The 24,553-nt window shown below is 44.3% G+C and overlaps 2 protein-coding genes across 2 annotated transcripts in view; both read left to right on the top strand.

Annotated features, from left to right (window-relative positions):
* The window catches only part of T265_01487 (hypothetical protein), a gene marked incomplete at both ends in the record, with an annotated part of 53,684 nt that extends 52,919 nt beyond the window's left edge, over positions 1 to 765 (top strand). The window contains one exon of the mRNA XM_009165528.1: positions 209 to 765. Within this exon, the coding sequence (XP_009163792.1) occupies positions 209 to 663 (455 nt within the window). The remainder of the gene's footprint in view (positions 1 to 208) is intronic.
* An 11,806-nt stretch (positions 766 to 12,571) lies between these two features.
* Positions 12,572 to 17,730, top strand: T265_01486 (hypothetical protein; the record flags this gene model as incomplete). The annotated part of the gene is made up of 4 exons (XM_009165527.1): positions 12,572 to 12,625; positions 12,778 to 12,946; positions 17,277 to 17,415; positions 17,643 to 17,730. The coding sequence occupies 4 exons, from the start codon at positions 12,572 to 12,574 to the stop codon at positions 17,728 to 17,730; spliced, it is 450 nt and encodes a 149-aa protein (XP_009163791.1).
* Positions 17,731 to 24,553: the final 6,823 nt, after the last annotated feature.

The following is a 24,553-nucleotide window of genomic DNA, read 5'->3' as shown; positions in this document are numbered from 1 at the left end:
TATGGACAACCTGGTAATATTCCAGCCCTCATGCTTTCTTCGGGTGGCATGGTAGATAGGCACCGAAAGGGTGCTACAGCTGAACGATTATATTTTTAATATCCTACCTGTTTCTTCTTCTGATCGTATGAAATGCCAAATTTTTCAGCCGAGTTTTATTTGCCTCCTTTGGTTTCTTCTGCATTTTCTTCTCTTTATCTTCACACAGGTGTAACTTTAGCGGCTTCTCTAGTCGCGTTTGCCGTTGCCAGATATGACAGTACTTGGATGCCGTATCCCAGGTTGAATGTGTTATCTTGGGCGTACGCGATCGCCGTGCTCAGTTTCCTGCTCACTGTGGTCGCTTTTATAGTCGGATTTCTGCGGTATATGTACTTGGATGCTATGGCCCAGTTTGAGGCGAACCAAGCATTACTGGAAAATCAGGACGAGATGGGTATCAGTTCACCGCCTGTGAAGACCGGATTCTACCCAAGTGAACGCTTGGACAATGAATTGTATTCTGATGAGATGGAGCAAGATGATGTGGAAGAGCAACTGGACGAGGATGCTAGTGGAAGACCGGCATCAGAGCATACAAGGTGGTCCCGATACACTCCAGGTGGTTATGATCAACACAACCCAGCACACGTAGCTAATACTCCATCATATCTGAACACATGACTTAAATTTTTTACTTGTTTATCATGTTATCCTTCATGTAACGCACCCGATATCCAGCTTGTTTTTGCAATAAAATCTAACGTGTCAGGGTTCACACTGAGCTGACCAGAACTGTCTTCTGGACTGGAGAAACCACAAAATCTTGGATAACGCCAGGAATTAGGTCGGTTGGAGCCCTTTTTGGAGTGACTGCAGGACGTTAATGTGAAAACCAAGACATGGTTATTTGTAAAACAAAGGAATAATGAAGACAGAGGTGCAAAACGGTTTTACGTTGAAACTAAGAGAATGACTAAAGAGTTTAAATGTTGAGCCTTCCAAACGTACATGTACTTTCGAGGAAGCGCAGGTGATGTAGTAGGCACCGAGTGAAATGAGACGGCGAAAAGCCTTAGAATGGTTGTTCCCGTTAAGAGGAGCGTCTTACAGGTGATATGTCTGCAACATCTGACTGGTACATGACGTTTGGTGTGCGGCGGATCTGCAAGGCTTTATCCAAGGTAACTACCGAAGCCGAGCAAACTCTATCCGATGGTAAGTGCGGAGCCCGTCACCAGATGTTAAACCTAGACAACGAGGAACCGGTTCACGTGTAGAGTCGTATCCCGTAGTAATCCTATTTTAATCTACATAATTTAAATTCATCCCAAAGACTTTTCGCACGCACGCGAATTCTGTAACAGTGCAACTACTAAAGACTATCTAAGCGATCTCCCTTACCCATCTGAACAATGGAGTAAGAAGACCACCGCCGCAGGACGTCGACACTTAGCCCTTACCTTTCCAGTTGAAATACCAGGGTCCATATACAGGTATAGTTAGCAATAAAACCATGGAACCGAAACAATCATCCGTTAGCCCAATCAGTTCTTAAGACAAAATCAAGATGAAGGCTTGTGGTAACGTCTTTTGACAGCACAAACCAGGTAGCCATAAATTGATCGACATGACTCTACTGAGCTAACAGTTTCGATCTGATATTCCAGAGTAACATTCTGAACGCCGCACCCGTGTATCGATGGATACTACTGGAAAGCCTGCGAGTAGCACGTGGTTTTCTCGTAAATCCGCTTCGCGGCTATTGAAAAGTGACATTTATTACGGAATTTGTGGAATTTCTTTGAAGTATTCGTTAACATTTGAGTGATAGTCAATTAGTATCCAGGAAAGTTCAGGAATACGCTTTCAAGAAGAAGGTGGACACTCCGTTTTTATAAACAAGATGAATACGAGAGTTTTGACTCCCTGTCCAATAGTCTGTAACTGTCCAGTCAGTGTTTTCCAGTAAATGACGCCACAGTGAAGGTGTCCTTCCTTTCACGGGTATCAATTCGATGTCCAGCAGGTAGATTGTGAAGGCTACGGAGCGTCTTAAGTACCTCAATATTTGTATTAGCTATGCCTGAAGTGTGTCCGATGAAATTAATGCATGAATCTCAAGCATCCGAATTACATTTGCTACTTTGCATCAATTGTGGCTCCAAAAAGTGTATCAGGAGGTGTGTATATCAGGCTACAACAGGGATTGTATAGTTGTGTGGTTGCAAGACATGACCAACGGACGTTATGGTCGCAAAGTGAGCGAACCAGTTTAGACCTCGCGGCTTCATGGTGTTCGCGTCGTCAAAATTGTCAGCAATAAAACGCTTTGTGAAGAATTTTTGAATTTTGGTAGAATTTCACACACCCTAACAAACCATCGTCTTTCAACAGACACCTTTTTGGTTCACCAATTAACCTCAAGCAGTATACTGAAACAGGAACTAATTCTCAAATGGTGTAAACCATAGTGGCCAGAATCGCCTTGAGGAGGCGAGAAGCACCGAGTCAAAGGTGCTTGACTCGGATTGGCTGGCATTCCGACCAATCAGGGCATGCCTTCGCTTGGCCCGTGTCCTGCACGTGAGACATCGGTTCAAATGATGTGGTGTTCGGTTATTAGGGATGCTGGCTTCCGTACAAAAACATTATTGGTGAATTTGTGTAAAGACCTTTTTGCTGGACTTGAGATATTTTCCAAGTTTTTCACAAAATATCTCTACAAACCAGGTGAGGGCTGCAAAATTTCGAACAATTTTCTGGCTTGAGGCTTTTGATCAAATATGGCTAGTTTTTTTCAATCCGTCATTGGTCTTCCTTGTGAGTTGCTCGCTTATTTGCGTTTTCTTTGCAACATTTGAACTCTGGGAGAACACGTGTACTCTAGGGTTCCCTACATATAATAAGAAGTGGGCAACTGGAGGACCATGTTATCTGTTAGCTTGTTCTTGGGCTAATAGTGGGTACTTAGCTGTCTATGGTTTTTTGCGTTTCAGAATAAAGTGGCCACTGCCTGCTTCATGGAATCCAGAACACAGTTTGAATTCGATCATCTGCATAGAAAACATGAAGTACAGTAACTTTAGAAATTCTGTTGGAATTTGCAGTTTGAAGGGGACTGTTGGTGCCACCCTATGTGCTACAAAACTTTCCGATCTGTACGCCTTCCCTTGCTTTAGCCTTCAACATGCGAACAAAAGTCGAGCAGTAAAATGATCGCGTGTAAGGTAGTGATTCCAACCATCAGAAGGTCATTGACGCTTACAGTTGATCAGTGGGGAGCCGGTTTTCACTTCATCAACACGGCAATAATGCTGCAGATTTTGGAGGTCCCGAGTTAGAACGATACATCACAAGTTTAAGCGGGTTTTTATGCTCAAATAAGTACATGCTAAACACTGGCTGCCACTTTTTGCACACATCTGTTGCAGAAAATGAGTGTTACTCAGGAGTAGGTGGCGTAGCGTCCATTCGAAAACACATGCTTGTGTTGCAGTCTTTGAATTTGAAGACGACACCATGGAGCCGAGTGTAACGGTGATACTACTTATCGGGGGCACGCGAGTAGTTGGTTTTCTCGTAAATCCGCTTTGCATCTTTTGAGAAGTGAGGTCTCTTACCGAGTTTATATAGTCACTCTGTAGCATTTGCTTGCAGCCGAGTAACAGTCAATGAATATCCGGGAAAGTTCAGGAAGACGTGTTCAAGGAGAAGATGCATACACATTTTTGCAAACAAGATGGATATGAAAGTTTTTCTCCCCTGTACAGTAGTCTGTAACTGTTCGGTTGGCATTTTCTAATGCATAACTGTGAAGCGAAGGCTTTCTTCCTTCCGGTGGCTACCACTGAAAGCGGATTTTACTGGCTAAAAACTTTTCACATCTGTTGCACAAACTGAGCGTTACTCAGGAGGGGGTGGCGTAATGCCCATTAGGAAGTACATACTTGTATCGCAGTCATTGAATTTGGAGGCAACGCCATGAAGCCACGTACTTCTGGGATCAAAAATTTTAATAACCGTGTTGAGCTGAAATGCATGATTGTAAATTCGGTTGGATTATTGAGTGGGCATGGTCTTAAGCGACAACGGAGTGCGCCGTTTCTTCCTAATTGTTCTTCATTTGGCCTTCCTCTTTTAAGATACGGGAGAAGCATCGCCTCTATCGACCAAGTGAACTTACATAACGCCGATAAATATGTAGACGGAACCCTTGCAGCTCCTCATCTACGGTGCCCATTGAGTAACTTTTGACGGATACAATCAGATTATCACACGCCTAAATTGTGGCTTTTGAACAAGTCACCGGCGGCCTTCGTCAAAAAGGCTTGCAGCCAAAAACGGCTTATCTAGGCGCACTTCAAAAGGTCGCCATAACACTTACTCAAGCGGATACTATTGATTTCCAACCTATTTAGCCACATCGTTATTCATGACAGATATCGTTCGGCAGCACTTTGATTCTTGTAAGATAGTGGGTTTTTCGATAGAACCGTCCAGCCGTTCGCTTAGGTGGATGGTTCATCTCCAAAGTGTGGACTTTTGTAAGCACTGTCTAAGGATCCGTATAAGAAGTTGCAGATGATGCATTCAGCATGAGGGTATTCGAAAGACTGTTGACGACCTAAAAAACTGCTAACACTTGTCGCAAGCTACCTGACTTTAAAAACATCTCATGAATACACTGATATGATGACTCATACTGAAAGGCGAATGTTGAGTCGAATCTAAATCATGTGCTTCCCATTCGATATGAATAAGCAACTGTGATGGCGTCATTGCTTCGAGGTGGCGTGGTTAAATTTAATTCTACAAAGAATTCAGCTACTGGTAATATAGTCAAGTAGTTAAGAATGTGAACTGCTTTAAGGTACCAATGTGGCCTCTTCGACGCATCATCTAGAGCAGTCCAACAAAACACGGGCGTTGATTGGTGGGTCGAAGTTCTGTGACTCTCAGTTAGTGGGCTTGCGAATCTTTCGTCAGATGCACGACTGTGGCTTGGACAAACCGGTATTTTTCTGCTGCAACCAAAAGCTGGTATCGAGTAGGATTTTAGGTGCACAAGTTTAGTTTTGGTGATCAATCCTTGCATACGTTACAGATCCGGGTCACCAATATCAAACTGGTACACTACACAACTAACTGGTGTCAAACAGGTTGATTTAGGAACTGCAAATATGGTTTTCTGGACATACAGCTATGGGAGTCACATGGAACTTTCGAGGTAGTAAGACACAGGAAATTCAAACTGGCGTTCGGAGGAGTTAGGGGGGTCCTGAAAAAATCATTCAGTGCCGGCAATATGTGGTTATTCAAATTTCGAAATGAGCTCAGGGCATGATTTGTTTGGCTAAATGGTGGAATTTTAGTTAGTTTTTGGAGTGTTCCATCAAGATTTGCGGTTCCTCACAACTATGACTTGACGGGGTCCCTCAGCGGCAACTTAATTAGGATTACCGAGTGGACACAGCCTATTGCCATAGGATGTAGCATACCTTTCGCAAGGCTTTTACCATAGATTCACATTTGATACATGGTCAGAATAATGAACCTAGTGTTGTGACATGTACTTCGCCACTTGGCATGATTAACCGTAAGAGTCAATTAGCGGTTTAGGTATTCAAGAGGGATCCTTGGCGGGAATCACCAGGAGTGCACGTCTCATGAAACTCATTGGAAGTTCGAACCCACGACATTCCGACACGAACACTTAAAGTTCTGGTCAAGAAGGCTGAGCAACAGTTCGATTACCTCGCACAAGACAGCTGGAGCCTAGGTAGAATAGGACGCCACACATCCTTTATTCACGTAATCGACATCACGTGGTAAGATGTGTTGACTGGCTTTTCGTGTGGCAGACACTTAGAATGAAACTTCACACGTCATGTGAAATATTCCTAATCAAATCTTCTCACAATACCAACAGGAAGTAAGTAGTTTGGAGGAAGAATTATTCACACGAGGAGCGACGCCCTCATCCGACATGTCGTCACTCAAGGGATGATCAATACGTGATCACGTGATGTGGACTCTGCGTTTGAAGCACGAGTTAGTCATTTAGCCGATCGGCCGATCATGGCCAAACGGTCTTGTCAGCAACTGCCAGGTGGGAGTCCGCAAGTTCAGATTAACTTGAAAATTTGCTAGATGCGAACTGCTGATGACACCCTATGATGATGAACCAATTGTACAGGACTTCCAAACCTTCTGTTTCAGACTGACTATGCCCGCAGGAAGAAATATCTATCAAAATTTCAAAACGAAATCTTGACAGGAACAAGTGTGTTTATTTTCTGTCTTCATGTCGTTGGGGATAGCCTGACAAATAAAACTCCGGAACTCAGGATACTAAGGTCTAGTGCAGTCCTCAAACACTGAACGTGAGTGATTGCTCACGAAAGCAAAATTTACACAAAGTCTGGAAACCAAACAATAGTATTTATTTCCAGCGTAAATACGCTTCATCTGTTTCTCACTTACTGGCCTAAACCCTGAAAAAATCATCTGAGGAGAGCAGATTGGAATAAATGTGATCCGTTTAAAGTATGACTAACCAGCTCTCCGTCTTACTGATAAGTTGAAACTGCAAGACTTTACCAATGCGTTTACAACTTGGCCTCTTCCACCCTCACACTCCTTAATCAGAGTGAGTGAATAGTTGCTACATTGCATTGTCTTTTATGGAGGCGATTTTGGCCACATAGGACTGTGCTTGATGTTTCTAGTTCGGTGCAGACGTACGAACAAAAACGTGGAAAACATGGGTGCCCCTTACTGCCGGGTTTTAGTGCACTGTGTCACTGAAAAGTGTTTTGCACCGGCTTGTCATAACTGGGACCCAGTTGCCCAATCTTTGGGAAATCTGAAATTCTGGGAAGCTGACTACTTAGATTCTTTGGGTTTATTTCCAAAGCTCTTATTTGGCTTCAGAATGAAATACTTCAAGTGGACTGGTCTGTCTCTGGGATTGTTGGTCCGAAACTAGTCGGCAGTAAAAACCTTAAAAGTTCAATACCTGAAAATACACTTGAGGTAATTTAAGTGTTTCAATAATCGTTAAGACAGATTCCCACGAAATCCGATTTTAGCAATTACGTGGACCATGGATTCAAGTGGCTGAAGAACATACGGATTCCGTTTTGGTAACTGTGAGCTCTGTTCATTTCGACTGTAGGCATGAAATTCACAACTATCAGCCCTTCAAACAGGAAACAGGGAATCGAACCACAAAATTTATTGAGAAAGGTTATCAAGCAAACATACATCTAGTAACTGTGGCAGCGTTTTCCCATGGGATGTGGTGTGCATAACCAAATGGAGCCATCTTAACGTTTGAGGTTACTGTTGATGGGGTAACCACTGTACTTCGGAGCATCACCATCAATACGGGAGAACAGGATGGGGCAAGTACAAAATGGGTTTATAGATAGACTTAATATCAAATAACTGACACTGAAATCTTGCCGTCATAACATTCAGTCCACTAATGACTGTCAGATTGCTCCATGACTTTCGAGCAACAACGTATCCGATTGTCCGTTTCAGTTCAATTCGAGTTCGCTGGTTGGGGTGATAGTTGAAAACCATTGGGCAGAAGAGCGCAACATGTTCTTGATGTGCCTCACATGTACAGGCAACGGGAAAAAGCATCAGTAGTGTTGATGTCTACAGAAAGCATCTGCAGCTCGCTTTCCCGAAGGCATAGAAAACGAGTCTACAGAATACGAGATCCTCCAGTTGCGGTGGTTCGGGGACGATTCCTTGAAGTTCATGGTCAAGGGTGTTCGCATGCAGGTTTACACACTATGAAGTGTTCGTCCCCAACAACTGCGTAGATGAAGTTCTCCAGTGTCTGAATATCAATCCTGGAAAGGATAAGAAAACCAGAGTAATATCAGATGACTGCTTGTGAATAATACGAGCTTTGAAAACTTCAACAAGGTTCAAGGCTCTATTCAACAAAATTCCTTAGTTCCACTGGCGATAGTCATTAAGGTGAAAATGAAATACTATCGACCAGTAACGAGGTTCCATTTCGAGTGGTAATCAAATTGAATAGAATAACAGACTGAGTGTGATAGCTCAGGTGTGCGTAGAGGTGTTTAGCGCGTATCATCATTATCATCATTGTCAGCTGTAATAACCGCGTCATTGTCGTACATTGGTTGTAGCTGCCATAGTTTCGTTCATTGATGGTGCTGGCTCCCGCTGCGCATTGGAGGTGGAAGCTGATAAATTAGTGCGTAAATACAGCACTGTAGGTGGACTGTTAAGTGGGGGATTTGGAAGTATGCATTGAATTGAAGGCAATAGCTTGGATGCATGAGCGCCACTGAGGGAGCGACTCGGCCATATCTGACAGTGTCTCCAATCATTGATATGGCCCATCTCTGAGTCCCATCCAGGAAGATGGCAACGACCAGCCTAGCTGCGTTTGCTGGTAATGGTATTGGGAGATAGAGCATCGAGGGCTTTTCTTATGGGAGATGAGATGTTCGGCGTCAATGTCTGGGTTTGGGAGAGAGAAAATTTGTGCAGATGTGTGGATCTTTGGCGTATACGTGTTTCAATCAGTCAACACTAAAATGATCAGGATGACCATTAAGGTCAGTGACGGAGAACGTAGCGGGACGACCGACAAACTGGTAGAGAGAGCCATATTGTAGTTATGCGGTTCTGCGAAAGTTACTAACACTAGTCATGAGTGGAAATCGCGGTGTTTAGATGGGAGTGCATGGTTTCATGTGTCGGTGGCGGTTGGGTGGAACATACGCTGCTTCAAACCGTGCGCATGGTGTGTGAAATTGAGCTAACCGGGCCAAGTGAGTCTAACCTCATCTCTGTCCGTGCTGGTCGATGTTAGTGCCGACTAGAAGTTACACCACTGAACCGCTACAAAATCATTTTGCTCAGTCAGAAAAGTCAAGGTTGCTAGAATGTGCTTTAACATATATCACAATGAACAAAGCATGATACATTATGAATTACTAAGTTCGTGAGGACAGATGTTTTACTCCTCACTCAGACAACATGTATAAACCAAGCAAATAACTTGTATAGGGTGAGGCGTTGTATTCGAATTTTCTATCTAAAGTAATCTTGTAACCAGGTGCAGGTTCAAACAGTACTGCTATCTTTTCTGTTGAGAAAACCTCCAGTATAAAGTATCTGATTTACGGCTCAACACTCGTGAGAAATTTGAAACAATGAACCTGAAGAACACCACTGTCCTGAACTCGTTTTAATGAAAATTATTTTAGTTAGTTTCACACTCTCCACTGACAGACGTGTAAACGGGTGAAGACTTCGGTCACCTGTGATGATTATTAGAAATTTAGAATCGGTCTTTGTTAAGAAACTAGCGAAGAAGCATTTTAATCAGTTTAGTGTTTACAAAGTTGAGAAATAACGTCAGTGGTAGAGTTGGGTTGCTTAATCGGGAGATACGCCTTCTGAAATTAAGGGAAGAGCCTGAATTAGTACGCGTCATTAGTACACAAAAATGGGTAAATCGGAAGTGCAAACACGACTATGGAGCCCGCTAATTACGACCAACATAGACGATCGTCTGGCGTACAAACGCTACCACTTCACAGTAGGCCAACTTTCGAACATCTTACCCCTTTTAAACACCAAAACAATGCAAGTTCCACATCCTGTGAGGATAAAACTCAGCGGCGATTGATTTCTCGATACAACTATCAAAGAAAATTTGCTGCCTCACAAAAGCCCCACACAATCTTTTGAAATTGTCGTGGACGGTCGGAAGTTCAGACTACTCGGAAGCATTTTAGGATAAGGATGTGAAAGTTTACCATATTGCAGGAGGAATCAAATGGCGGGTTTGTCCCATCTGAAAAAGGCACCACATCAGATTAGTTTACTTTAGTTAGTAACTGATGTATCAATCCGCTTCGTGACATACATAGTTCAGCTGTCAAACACCCAAGTGACCGAAGTTAGGTTACCTCAAACCCTGAGACGACATCAAAATTAATTGCCCAATTCGGATCATGTGTTGGGTTATCATCCTCTGCTGAATCCATTCTCTGATTTACATGCGTCATTTAACGAAATGTGCAAGTTAATCACACTGTTGATCAGCCGCTCCTGGCCCAAACGTTAATTGGTCAAACTACTAGCCGGAAATTCGCAGGTTCGAGGCTCTCTGGAGGTTCGTGAGATGCTCACAGCTGATGATTCCCCATAAGGATGAACCAGCTGTACGGTGCTTCTCGGCTTTTTCAGCATAGACTGACTTCACTTACAGGACGAACTCTCTACAAAAAACCCAAATCTCCTCACAATATCAACAAAATGGGAGCGGTTTTAGAAAAATACTCACTTGTATCAATATCACTCTCTTTTGAAAAGCACTCCCCTGTTGCATCTATTCAGGTGAGTTCGCATCAAACAGGAGCAGGAAGAGGGCCTTTCAAAGAAGGGTGATTTGGATGGAAATTCCTCAAATCCTGTACCCATCTGCCATAAATAATCCCAGAACGCATTGCCCAGTCTCAAATGAATAAACACAATCAAAAACAGCATGTGACTCAGCGGACAAAGGAACTATACAGAAAATTGTTTTACTAGTGTGAACTCACTCCGGCACACCACGAGAAACGTGAACCTTCCAATCCCCGCAGTACATTGTCCTCAACTTTACTGCAAGCCTCAATTTTTTCCTCCCAACTGGACATCTCGGAAGAGCGGTATCCAGTATCAGTTCCAGGAGTACCTCTTGCCATTCCTCTGACAAATCAGTTTGCCTAACTTCTGCAAATGCGCACATTGGAAATGGTGACACTAAGCGTTACGTGGTGTTTGCACTGCGGACTAACCACACATGCACACTGTTCGCAAAAAGGTTTCGTTGCCTGTCAGAACAGTCGATCGATCGCCAAAAAACGTGCACCTCTTCATTTGTCTGTGCTGCGCGCCTGTCTGTCCACTGCCTGTGATTGTGATATGTGCACCCTCCAATGGTCGCCCACAGAAACGATCGATAGATCGCATTTGTCAAGCTTGGTGACTCAGGGAGAGTAAAATGTTACTCTTGCATAAAGCGTCTTTCGACTGGGTTGATTCTAATGTTAATACTAGATCAAAAAAGTGTAGAAAACCAATTCAAAGAAAAGGAAAATCCCTTAACTGCTAGCATAGAAAACTTTGCTGACTTGGATCGCTACTCACTTAGAATATGAAGGATAACCGCTCAACCACATTCACAGGTTGTAGCAAGAAAACGCGTTATAACCCAAGAAACTAAATTGAGCATTAGCCTAACAGGGTCAAACTACTACCCTTCCATTCAATTTTCAAAAAGAAGCAGACAGATGGTGCTCTTTCCACTGAATTCGGTTTCCGGAAGGTATTATTACCCATCAGGACGATATTTAAACGCTGGTCTTACCTTACCTATTCAGGTACAGCGGCCTGTATGGGTGCAGTGAGTCTGCAGTTGACGCTGTTGCATGCCGGACGGGCTTGTTAGACTTTATCGTTTGCCAGAAAATGTACCAAAACGCAAAACGTTTTTATGATAAGAAAATACGTGTGTTTTCTGCCACTGTGTCGGCACTGGAGAGCTAACAGAAACATTGGAAACATTACATTCATAAAAGGATATACCGACGTTGATACTTGCGGTTGTCTGTGGTGAACAAGATCCACAGTACACGGATTTACAGCAACAGAGAGGGATGCACTGTAATGGTGGACGTATATCGTAAGTATTCATCGGATCATAGGTGACGGCACAGCTACAGTTCTCCTCATTTATGAAACCTATCCCAAATTGTTTGTCAAGCCACGTACCTCTCCTCCCAGAAAACACCAGTTGCAGATGAGTTCTTGCAACGCTGAGAGGTTTTGGGTTGATTACGTGGACAATAACAGAATGGGTTTGCTATGATGCGCGAGCTAGATTTTGAACGAATACACCAAAAAGTGACAGGACCCGTCACAAATAGACCGGCCCGTCCTAAATAGGAAGGACCGTACCGTCATGTGACGGTTTGTGTGCCTCCCTGACTCTTTGAGCTATGTTGACTGGTGTACAAGCGACAATCGCAGATTCTCTAATGACAGGTTGGTCAGCGGTCAGTGGTCTGAAGAACGCAGTTTCCTGGCCATCTAGGTTGGGGGTCAGAACATGTGTAGCGACTTGCTCCATAAAAATGGTAATGAAAATTCATTTTCGCCAAACATCACCGCCTTTCAGTGATCACCGGCAGCACCGGCTACTGCTGACGCCTCTCTTTCTACACTCTAAAGTTTTCTATCTTCTGTGCCACCCCACCAAAGTTTGAATGCTCTCTCTCCAGGTTCCAGTACTAGGACTGACCGTTGTCATCACCGTGCATCACACTCAGCAGCAGCTTTTGTACTTCCAAATTTAGTTACTTCCCTAAACAATTTAAAGACTGTTTCCGAATACCGAAATCCGGTATACTTAGCCGCCTTTACTGTCCGTACACTGAACCAAGCAGGACAACAGGTGACTCTTGCTGCTACTGGATTCCTTCTGTATTAAAATGAGCATACAGGATGCAAGTATTATGAGCGAAATGACTGCTCCCTAGCCATGTTCCTAGTTCCAGCTGCGCACGTCCGGTGGTGCAGAGGCCGCTGTAGCTGGGTATGCTGAGGTGGATACTGTATTGAACGGCCGAGCGGAAGCGGCTCACCTGGAAGGTAGTGGAGCCAGAAATCAAACGAAACTTTCTGAACCGACTCCTCGAACGCCTGGCGGACGGTCGGATACCGGATATCAATGGCCACCGGAAACAGTTATTCGCAGTGCTACTCAAACATGGAACTTCCGTTTGCCGTACAACCCAGCCAACCACATCCAAACATCGGATCTCTGATAGGATTGTAGCTTGGCTGGGGGCTCGGCGACAGATTCCTCCTGACCGAAGAGTATCCTCCGCGGAAAGACGATGGAAAAGATCCTCAGGTTTTTGACCACCGATGTCTCAGAGGCGTTTTTGACGTCCGATGACGTCAAAGAAGTCTTAAATTGAGGACTAAAAAGGGGATATTTGGATGTACAGCAGGTACATCAATCGCGTAAAACATCCAGCTCTTTCATGTCACACGCATGTCGAACGGTAAGCTATTCAGATAAACTTCGCTGTCAGTGCCTCCCTTAGAATGGCGGAAACCGTGAGGTGGACAATTTATGACTGGAAAGAACGGTGTGAATGATAATAGGAAGAGCTTTGGTGCTACACGCTTTTCAGGATAGAGTTCCTGTGATCGCTCCCGCGCTTGGATGCAGACATCACAAGAAATGTCAGCTGCTCGGAGTCAATAGCTTTCGTGCTGTCAGTTACTTTCCAGATTGTCCGACTGAGGGCTTAGGGCATCTCATAAGATTTGTGATAGGCCATCACCCGCTCCCCTACCCACCCATTCTTTCCGTTCTTTTGATTCTGAGCTTGAGGTTTTGATTGGATACACTCTGTGGTTTTACGGCAGTGAAGCATTACTGTCAACGAAGATGTTGCTCACGTTGATGATTATGATGACGCACTTACAGAGGTAGCGAAGCATTTCAAGAATGCTACTGCATGCTCCGAGTCCTATCCCAACAAATTCTTCAGATTTCTCTCCCTTCACTGTCATATTATGCATTTTGAGACGTAATAATTTAGCGTGTGGCGAACTTCTCTGCCACAGAACTTCACACCTAGCGCATGATTTTTATATTCCGCTGTTTGTTTGACTCTACGATTGATTCACAATGATAGCCGAAGGAATCTAGCGTGTGAGTCGCTCCACATAAATGATCACTGCTGTGAGCCGTGAGCCCACACGGCGCGTGTCGTGAAACAGTGAAATGCTGGAAAACAGTGTGAAGTTTATACATTTGTTGCTCATTCTGAATCGGTAAAATTCCTTGGGGAGATTCGCCCCTTTATTTCTCAAACTCTAGAATTCAGTTCTAAACGTAAGCATATTTTCCTATTGGAAAACCCATCGATTATCACGTATTCGTAATTTGGGAAGTATTTTCTGTGCGGCTTGAAGTAACTTTTATTCTTCACATGGTGACTTGAATAATATGGACTTATGTCAGGTGAACACATGGATGTTGAAGAAAGCAATTTTCGGGTGAACGAGATCACTTGAGTGAATTCCATATTGAAAGTTGCCTAAATTAAAAAAATTTCAGCCTAACCTGTTCTATTGGCAGCCTTGTTTCTGCGGCTGTAATGATCCCCTAGATTAGGTTGATGTTATCCAGATGTGATCATCTGGAAAAGAAACCTCTAGCGTAGGTTTTTCACTGCTAACGGTATTTTCAAGCAAACTCAAAAGAAAACACAACATTCAGGCGACCAGATCTGTCACGTTTGATTTCCTGTGACAAAGTTGTAGTTCTTTACATTGCAGAGGCACAGATGACTTCCTTTGAAAAGAAAATCTCAGCCTGAATCTATGCACACTTGGGCCGTTCATCTCTTGTCCTTGACATTGAAGCAGTCTCCAATACAGTTTTTCTACCGAGGATGACGATAATGAGAAGATGATAGCAGTGGCGACTTGCAGTAGTCATCAGGATTAGGGTTGGATAAAGATTCTGGACAGTGTGGCCCAACGTTATCCATACAACATAGCTAAATTTAAGGTACATTCTGGGGACCAGATAATGCTTTCGTCATGACTTCTTTTGTGATTGAATGGTTTTGAAGTGCTAAGGTGTAAGGAATAGAACAAGGTGGCTAATGACGAAGAGCACAACATTTCATACTCTGTACTGATTCCGATCGCACGACAGCACAGTTGTAGCTGGTCTTGTTTCTAGATGTCAAAGTCACGCGGTAGTAGTTGAATCGATAAACGAAACCACCAGGCCGGTCCTCGTTTCTCAACTGGACATGCGCTCATATAACCGGTCAAAGCAAACCAAGCTAGTCGTACTAGTTGATGGTCTGGTATAGTTTTGAACCAGGGTAGCGTTTGGCAGGATTTCTGCCATTTTCTTGTCTACCAACCTGGTTCTGCTGAAACTCATGGGCAGAAAGCAAGGCCCGCGTCTGCCGAAAAGGGTTCTATTGTCTCAAACGAGGCACTAAATACTTTATTTCTTCATCTGAGTTTGGCCTAGCTCGAAGTTCAGACAATATGTTATAGTTTTCAGACTTAGTTCTCTTGTTCCCACTAGGTGCGTTTCTAGTCGAGCAAGCTGATTACTAGAGAGTAGTTCAAATGTGTAGCCATTACAAAGCAGGCTGCACGTTTGTGGTCAGGGGATATGTGGAACTCACATGTAAGATCCCTACCCAACAATTCAATAGTACTTGGTATTCCACTGCATCCCCGATCATGCATGTGTGGCCTGAAATATCCTAGCTAATGAAACGCATGAAAAATGCCCTCTATGTGGGAATATATAGGATGTTAATACGTTTTACGTCACAGATAACGTTTCCATTATTTGGGAACGAGAGGAAACCCGTGGAAATTAGGACAGTTGTGCCTTTTGAGAAGATCAACAAAGTTTGCTTGACAGCGTTACTAAAAAACAGTACATGCGGTGGATTTGGATAGAGAGCATCTTTGGCACTTTATTGTCGGGGGTTGGAAAGCACATTTTCCTATGGCCTGCCATCAAAAAGTACCATCAAGAACCACATTTCAATGCACATAGCGGTTAAATTGCATCAGTCACTTCGGTCCCGTTTATCTGTTCAGAGTTGCGCCGGGAACATAGTCGGCTGAGAATATCAAATCGTCGTTTTTTCAACGTACCGTCAAAAAATAGGATCAGCCATTGAAAATCTACTGAAAAATGAAAAGCGGTAGAGCAAAGCACTATTTTCTTGAACTAGACAACTCCGGTATTCGTGAAGTACCCGTCGAAGGTCGTACTTCTCTGGCACGTGGTGGGTAACAGCCAAGAAGAATGATCAGTGCTTTTAAACGAGTTAGTGGGATTTTGAATCAAGAGAGATAGTGTACTGTAATCTGTAAAATTTAAAAGAAGCGGAAAACCCAACAGATCACATGGATGACGCAGTTCGTTGTTGGGCATGGTCGCTGGGGGACTGATATGAACCCTCAGCGACCATCATCATCATCATCATCATCATCATCATCATCATCATCATCATCATCATCATCATCATCATCATCATCATCATCATCGACAGCATGACATCAGTGTTCAACACCGATGCTTCACTGCCGTACCAGTGGGGTATCAGTGGGGTATTTGAAGCAGTGCAAACAAGAGGCTCGGGGGTATTGTAAACCCTAATAGTTATCCTCACTGAGCAGCATTTGAAGTTGAAGTTCATTTAGGCAGCTAATCTGAAATTGTATTCGATCCATCAGTTCCTTCACTTATATCAGTCGCTACTCAGGTGGACTTCAAAGGAAGAGATGCCTTTTGATCTTCATTTAAATTGTCGCCAAGGATTGCCATACCCGGGAGAAAATACCATGTGGCTGAGGGCGTTGACAAGGTCCTTATTTGAGGATCTTGTTTAAGAACCCCTCTAGTTGAATTAAGTGACCGTGTGAATGATTCTGCTGTCCATGGAGGAGTGAAGTTTCACTTAGAAAAAATGTGATCAAACTGAGAGGTCAAGAGTGGTGAAAACCAACGAGCCCGAGGTGTGGTTTGTAGCCATACAAAATCAGTCTTGTTGGAAATTTTCGGAATATTTGTTCGACCCAGAAAAATGAGCAGGTAGATACCCAAGCCGTCAGTATCATCGCGGAAGTTTAAATTAGATGAGACCATTTGCTACACAAGGACCGGAAGTTTCGTATCAGCCTTGAGGTGATGAACCAAACCAAAAAGAAATTCATACAGAAGACGCTACTAGTAATAGCGATTCAATTAACGCATACGACCGCAACTTTCTGCTCGAAACGGACAGCGATTTTCCTCTAGAAAAAAGTCCGTTCATTTATTCACTGATGAACCAGCGTTCCTGAAGCCTAATTGTATCAGAAGTTTGGTATTTTCCTAGCTGCACTATACAAACCTTTAAGCCTCAAAGGAGCATCTGTTAGGTGCAGCCCTAAGGTCCTGATTAATCCATGTCACGTGACTGATCTTTCCAAACGAATAAACAATGATCTGGGATTTGAATACAATCACTTCGTGTAATAACAAGGAAACTTTAGTTGTTGGTCTCCAGCAACATGAGAATCCATAAAAAGCCTTTACGAAAAAATTCACAATTCAAATTGTGGCCTATAAGGACCAATGACGAATTCATTCCCCAAAAATTATTTTTAACGTATCAGACTACTTATATCCTTCTCAGGACATTTCAAAACTCCGAAAAACGGATGCCCAGTTTATTATTATTCTGGAATGTCATTGAAACTGCCGGATGATATACAAAACACCAAATGCGTAATGCGCGATATGGGTATCAGACGCACTCGTAAAACCAAGGGTCGGTAAGTGCATCTTTTTTGTGAACTGTGGTAGAGTGGAGCGTTGAATACCAATAGGTTTGAAAAAAATCATTCATTACAAAACAGCTGTTACTCTTGCACAGAACTCACACATCACCTTAACCGGAAGGAACAACATTTTTTGCACAACTAAATAAGTGTTTTTTTTCTGAAAACAAATGCTGCAAATACGACGAAATGTCCACAGCTTGGTTATCTCTCTTCTTTAGCGGTGTCAGCAGCATTTTTCTTCTGATTATCTCAGAACAGCAGAAGCGTCGGCGGGATAACAGTCTGAGGCACTTCGCGTCGGGTTAGCCTGTATCTGGCATTTTTCTCTGATACAACTTACGAAATCCGCATGGCGTGTTCTGGGGTGATTAGCACACCTGGTTTACATGCGAGCTCAAATATTCAGTTCACAAAGGCTGCTCTATATGCGGCGAATTTCAGCTCTTGAAATCCAACACAGTTTGAGACCTTGGAAGATGAGTACGCGCATTGGATTCTCAATTCAGCCCGCTGTTATTGTGCGCTGGCTCGCGTGGCATTCAGCAGTTCTCGGTTCGAACGAATAAGGGTAAATTCTCCTAGTGAACACTAGTCTCATCTTGATGGATTGGGTTTCCCCAAAACCCATTCGCTTCATCCTCTGTTTTGGGCTCCAGAAGCGCTCCAGAAATGTATCCTTAAGGCATGCCGTTTGCATATTCGGCTGTGGGTGTTGATGGTCGATAGAGAATTAATCACAGAAAAACGGACGAATTGAGCTTAGGTGGACTTGTGGCCACTGTAACTAAGAATTGTCACCAAGATGTTCATTTGAAGCGAGAGCTATTTGTCTGAAATCAAAAATTGCAAATATCTTTCGGAGTTATTTAGAGAATGCACCTACAATAGCAGTGAAATAAGGGAACCAGCAAGACCAAAGGAATATGGATCCTGGATCCGAAGCAATGACTTATTATCATTTATTTTCGAAGAGCATGGTCACAAACATAAAAAGTGAGTGCAAGCGATGAATGCAAAAGAGTAACAGGAGAATATGGGAGAGAAGTGAGAAACGGCTCATTCGAAATCACGCCAAGAACAGTTCCAGTCTGATGAGGTGAATCCCAAAGTATGTAAAGATTTTGGTATGGGAACACACGTCTAAAGACCAACAACCAAAGAAAGGACAAACAATGGTGAATGATCTTCAAGGCGCAGTGTGCGCTTGCACAGACTAGACTCGCACATCAGGCACAAAGTGTCCGTCATACTGGGTCTGGTGTGAGATTAAATGGCAAAAATGTACATTCAACGCCATTTGCCACGCATAAAATTGTCATAAGTACACAGAGAGCACGCAATGGCAAGCAAACACAAGTCACAAGGACTGTGACCTTAGGAAGTCCCAGTCCAATAACAGCCTTAACGGATTGAGGAAAGCAGATCCCTCGATAAGAGATGATCACCGGTTGGTGAACCAAAAAGTCAACATCACAGCCGATTGCATGTAGGGATGAGATTATGGCGAGGGAATATTCATCAGCACCATACTTCTGCTTATTCTCATTCCACACGGTCACTCTGCGCACATCCGAGACCATGCTGACGTCTATTACAGTTGCACGGCGATCTCGAACAGCGATTAGGTCACGTGTGATGAAGTACGTCGAAGTAGGGGCTCTCAACTCCTCGAAGACGGTGTACCCCAGTCGACGGAGACGTTTTGCAAGTTCCCTTGCAACCCGATTATGACGAGCACATCTGGCATCATGCGTGATCCAGCAGGATTGCAAAATATGCACCAAACCTCCGGTTGGCCACAGTTTCCACGACATAAGATCGTCTGGCAACCATGACCATACCGAGCGCTTCTAACTCTCGTCCTAAGCAGGTTGCATCGGAGCTGGATACCCCGGATAAATATCCGTGGAAACATTCGTTCTGGGAATACGAGCCATCGATTCGAGAGAGGCGAAGTGACCAACTCTCGTAAACCGCGACCGTCAGCGCTGTTGTGCAGACTTTCACCCCAAGCAGCCACCAGCTTTTCCTTGGTGTTTACGCATGCACCATGGACTCGGATAGGAAGGCTGAGATCTCGAACAATTTTGCCAAATGCGGAATCGTTGATCACATTGCGTAGTACTCGGCACTGAGTAGAAAGGAGCTTTTCCATACGCGTTTTCCGCTGCATCGGGATTGTTGCACTCAGACTTGGGATACCAAGTCCCCCATGTTGTTTACCGGCGTGGATGTAGCTGATCGGGGTGTCCTTCGGTAGACGTAGCCAGCCACGAATATACTGCCTGATGTAGTTGTTCAATCTTTTTAGCGTGTTCCTGTGGACTTTGCCGAGCACGAGCGAATATGTCAGCCTTGGTTTCAGGTAGTTCCTCGTGATATCCATTATTTGATGCGGCTTCAACGGGGCACGCGTCATTTCTTCGAGCAGTTTGAGTAGGTGCTGTCGGTGGTTGAAGACCCCTTTGGGAGTAAAGGGTATGTCAAAATAGGTTACGGTGTCTGTCGGACCCAGAGGAGTGATTAGTTCCTCGGCAAAGCGAAATGGTTCGACTGGGACTGCTGTTGCCCGATGTTTCCTGTCCCCACAAATCACCGTCGCTTTCGTCTTTCGTGCGTTTATCTTCACACCAGCTCTCCCCAGCTCAACCGCAGCAGCTTCAAGCTTCTCTTTAAGGCGTGACTGACTTTCTGCACACACGACCCAGTCGTTAGCGAAAGCAAAAACATCTACTGAGGTGTTATGGACATCGACAATCCAAGAACCTCATCCATTGCCATAATGAATAATAATGGGGAGAGTGGATCCCCTTGCCCCACACCTCTGTGGCAGTGAACCTCGGAACTGGGGAAAACTGCTACAGCATTCTCGTAGGACTGTGCGATGTATCGAACTAGAGGTGACGGAGCTCCAAACGCCTCGGCAGATCTGACGATTGTGTCATGCGAAACCGAATCGAACGCTTTCGAGATATCGACAAACGCCAAACTGAGGTTAGAAGCAGTCACTGAAGAGTGACGAAGCAGGGCATGCAACAGCGATGTGGCTTCCAAACAGCCGTCTCAATGCAGAAATGCTAACTGAAGTGAGGGTAGTTGCAATCTACGACTCCAGCGGTCAGCAAGCACTTTATGGAAGCAACGAACATGAATGGATGACACAGAGATCGGTCTCAGTTGATCCGGTGACGTCGGATTTAGGACCTTCGGAACTAGAGTAATACGGGCTCGACACCGATGTGGGGGAAACGCTCATATAATAACAGCAGGTTGAAATACCCAGCGAGCACATTAGCATTGAACCGGCTGAGCATCCTGGGTGTGAGCTTGCCCAGGCCCGGGGACGAATTGCCCATTAAACGGATCGTACGGCCGACTTCCTCTCCTGTAATTGGCTCGATCAAGCTCGAGTCGGATGGAACTACTATGCGACTTGGTCGGCTATCCGCGTGTTTTGGAGCTGAGAGCACTTGTTTCCAATACTGCTTAGCGTCCATAGGTAGGCCGAAGTTTCCTTTGTATAAATCCTTCCATGACCCATCGAGCACAGCAGACGCTGCATCTTTCCGTCTTAGGTAGTATACGGTCTGGATGGCGGCGTAGTTTGCTCGGCGGATCTGCTTTCGGTTGACCGGGATCCGATGGGCTAACTGACGGCGACGTCGGGAAACAGTTTTCCAGGTGTGTGGAAATGTCCTGGAGGCGTGGAGGTTCAGAAGTGACAGGACTTGCTCCGGTGTCATGATACCAGACTGCAACCCTCGGGCAAATGCCAGAAAGTCAACACTAACAAACGAACGGTCAGCATGGGATTCCAAGTGTGACACGGCGCAATCCACGGTTTGTTTAAACCAGACGCTGCAGTCATCAGCTTCCGATTAGTAGGCCGTCGTTTGATGAATAGTTTGCTCAGGTCCAACAGATGATGATTCGTCCTGTTGTGCTTGCCAGTTAAGCACCCGTAACCTGGTTTTAATGCTGATAGCCGATCGACCAGGAAAATACTGCCCCATTCTCGTGAACAGCTCATTTTGCGTGCTACAAGATGAATATAAAGTGTTAGCCAGGCGTAAGAGCGATTGCGACTCTTGCTGGGACCAGGGGGTACCGGAATACTTCACTCGGCCAAGCTTATCTGCATTATGCTGGGTGGGGTGTGCGCGCCGGCGATGTTGACTTAGGCCACTCTTCGTCGGAAAAAGGTGGGAACAATCAGCGCAGGCCAATGGAGCAACCGTGTTCGTACCAACAGTTTCATTGTTGTGTACTCGATGGTGGGCTAACAAGCCAGCTTTTGATTTGCAGCACTTGCCAGATTCCTCACACATGAACCGAACAAGTCTCTCCTGTGTACTAGTTGGAACTGGTGCGGAGGCGCCAGATGATTCGTAACATACATTGTCGAAAGTAACCAGCACATTGGAACCAATCGGGGTGGTTAGCCCTGTCTGGAGTTGCTGAACTTGTAGCTACCCTTTCGCCACACACAGGACTGTACAGGTCACCGAAACTCGCTAGATCACGAGATCTGTTTTTTTCTTACACTCGCAAATCACGCCACAGAATCGTGACTCACTTGACTACACAGCTCACAGTCAAGCCCTTGGGGTGACTCGTCTGACATTGACTGTCTACCGTCCGATCAGGTAGCAACAAGTCATGTGCTGACACCCACACACACGCAAACGTCCCTACATATAGGATAACAGCACAGCAACACAACACAACTCAGCAGAGCTTCTCACGCCGCGCAACTCGAAGCAGAGGCGCTCAGGATTTACGGCGCTTCAATCACGGATACTCAGGAATACGTGTGGCTGCTACAACAGCGAAGAAGACACGAAACCTGCATCCGGACTTACAACAGGATTTATCAACCTGTACCTGCAAAACGATAAGTCCCTTGTTTGCATATACACCTGTTGTAATAATTTTACTCAACAAGCAGACATTGTTAGTGCACTCCGTTTTCTCGTTCATACAACTAGTTTTCTGGTTCTAGTTGAGCATTAACAAACTCTTTGCTCACCCAGACTGACGTCCAGGCTACCAGTCGGCAACACGAGGTAGTTCAGCTTGTCGACTTAATCCGTAACTTCATGTTACTTTCCTAAACTAAGTAGTCAATTGCGTAGTTGATTGTAACCATTAACGAGTTTCTTGGAGGGTTAGTATGTAGCACAATTCGGCCCACTTCAGGGGTCCCGCGGGATGTTGTGATGAAACAACACATCTTTTTTGGTCGAATGTCGTAATCGCGCATCAATCTACTGCTAACGAGCGATTCAAAGGGGAAATATAGATATCGCTTTCAGTGTGGAGTATGTGCAGCGTTCTGTTGTTTTAATCGCATAAAGAAACTTGCGCACCTGATGAACCATGTGGAGTTTATGACCGCAAACACAGGTGCAAGTCCTAATTAGGCTAGATGGTTGCTAATAGAACTATAGCATACGCCTTGAGCCGTTTAATGGCAAAAGTAAAAATTTAATAGCACCGGTGAATGGAATAGGCTCACTGAATACGGTGTTTGCAACTCAAGTGGCTGGTTTATTAGTTATGATCTGTAGTACTGCTCATCCAGTCAGTAGTAATGTTGAGGACCGTACCTTTACAGCAAGATTTTCAATTGGGATGTCGACATACATGCATAACACATGAAAATACCTGCTGTCTGTGGCAAACAATGTTTGGATGGCATTCAGCATGGAAAGGGGTGATATTGGAGGTCACAGTTGTGACAAGTAACTGCAAAACAAACAGCTGTGACCATAAAACTGTCGGTTATACTGTTCACATGCCAAAAGGTGGACGCTGAAATCAAAAGAACTTTGCCATACCTTGCACCACGCCGTACGATGCCGTAGCAATGTCCCTTTGGTGGAAGATGGAATCCAACAATTTACAGCCATCAATGAACTCATCATTTTCGAATTCTTTCCCCCAGAGATGAGAGGTGGTGTTTCAAAATGATGAACTCAACTTACCTAAAAGTAGTGGTCTCATGTGTTGTATTTCCTATGACTGCTGGGTGGATGAGTGTTTTGAGTTGCTGACATCTGAATGGGTTCTGACGATATTCAAACTTACGATCCACATTCCCAGCGTTTGCCGCCACTTCTGTAATAGGGCACTGTAGGGTTTTTAAACAGCTGCATAGGAGAGTGAACCGGAGTATAGCTTCTCCAGGTTTTGATTAAGTGTCAAGTTGCCTGAGTGTTTTGTAAAAGTTAGTTAGAGTATGATGAGTGCTCTGAAGCTCCAAGATCCCAGACTTTGTTCCATGTTATCCGTTCTGTGAAAAATATGTTGTCCCATTGTCATGGTTACATGTCCAGAAAGTCACTCCTTTATCGGTCTCATAAAGAAACTCCCGAATCATTGCTATAAACTTTTACTTTAATTATGATGTGGGCTTTTTTTGTTTCCGTGTCCTTTCGTGATTCCTGAATTGCGCTGAACTAGAGCGGAAAATGTGGACAGTTGTCTCTGGATACTGGCAAATCTGTTGCTTCTGGCTTATGAATGTAAAAAAAGCACTTTATCCATTTTTCTTATTCCCCAACGTTACCACTTCCATCACAATTGTACAAAAAACCAACTGACTGATGTCTGCCTGTGTATTAGAACTGGCTACTGAGCGGTACATCGTTTGAGACAACACAAAGTGGACCAATTGTAGGACATGTTTAAGGTCACTCCTGGGATTTAATTATAATCGTCCTAGATGATAGATACTGACAAAACACACAGGGATCAACAGGGTGAATTTTCGCACCAAGCACTCAGCCCCCGAACTTTTGCGCTGTTTGCCTATGAATTGTAGCTAGAATAAACACCACCGAATCGAGAATATTTAGGTATGTATACGCATAAAACCCCTGTGGATATGAAAAATACTTACCTTTAAAGCAGTCCTTCCTAAGGCTCTTTCATTTTAAATGGTCCCAGGCTTTCCTAATCACTACACTCACTATCATCATATAGGATCTTCAGTTTAACGCCACTGCTTCATAGGGAATCAGTTTTCAAAACTTTTTCACGTTTTCATAAGTGAGGAACTTCCAACGAGGATAATCCGGATACAGCCATCCAGGTTTCCGAAACAAACAAACCAAGCCCAAACTGA

The sequence above is a fragment of the Opisthorchis viverrini genome (assembly GCF_000715545.1).
Source record: "Opisthorchis viverrini unplaced genomic scaffold opera_v5_16, whole genome shotgun sequence".
NCBI lineage: Eukaryota > Metazoa > Platyhelminthes > Trematoda > Opisthorchiida > Opisthorchiidae > Opisthorchis > Opisthorchis viverrini.
The sequence above is the reverse complement of the archived record's forward strand: the minus strand, read 5'-3'. Positions and strand labels throughout refer to the sequence as shown.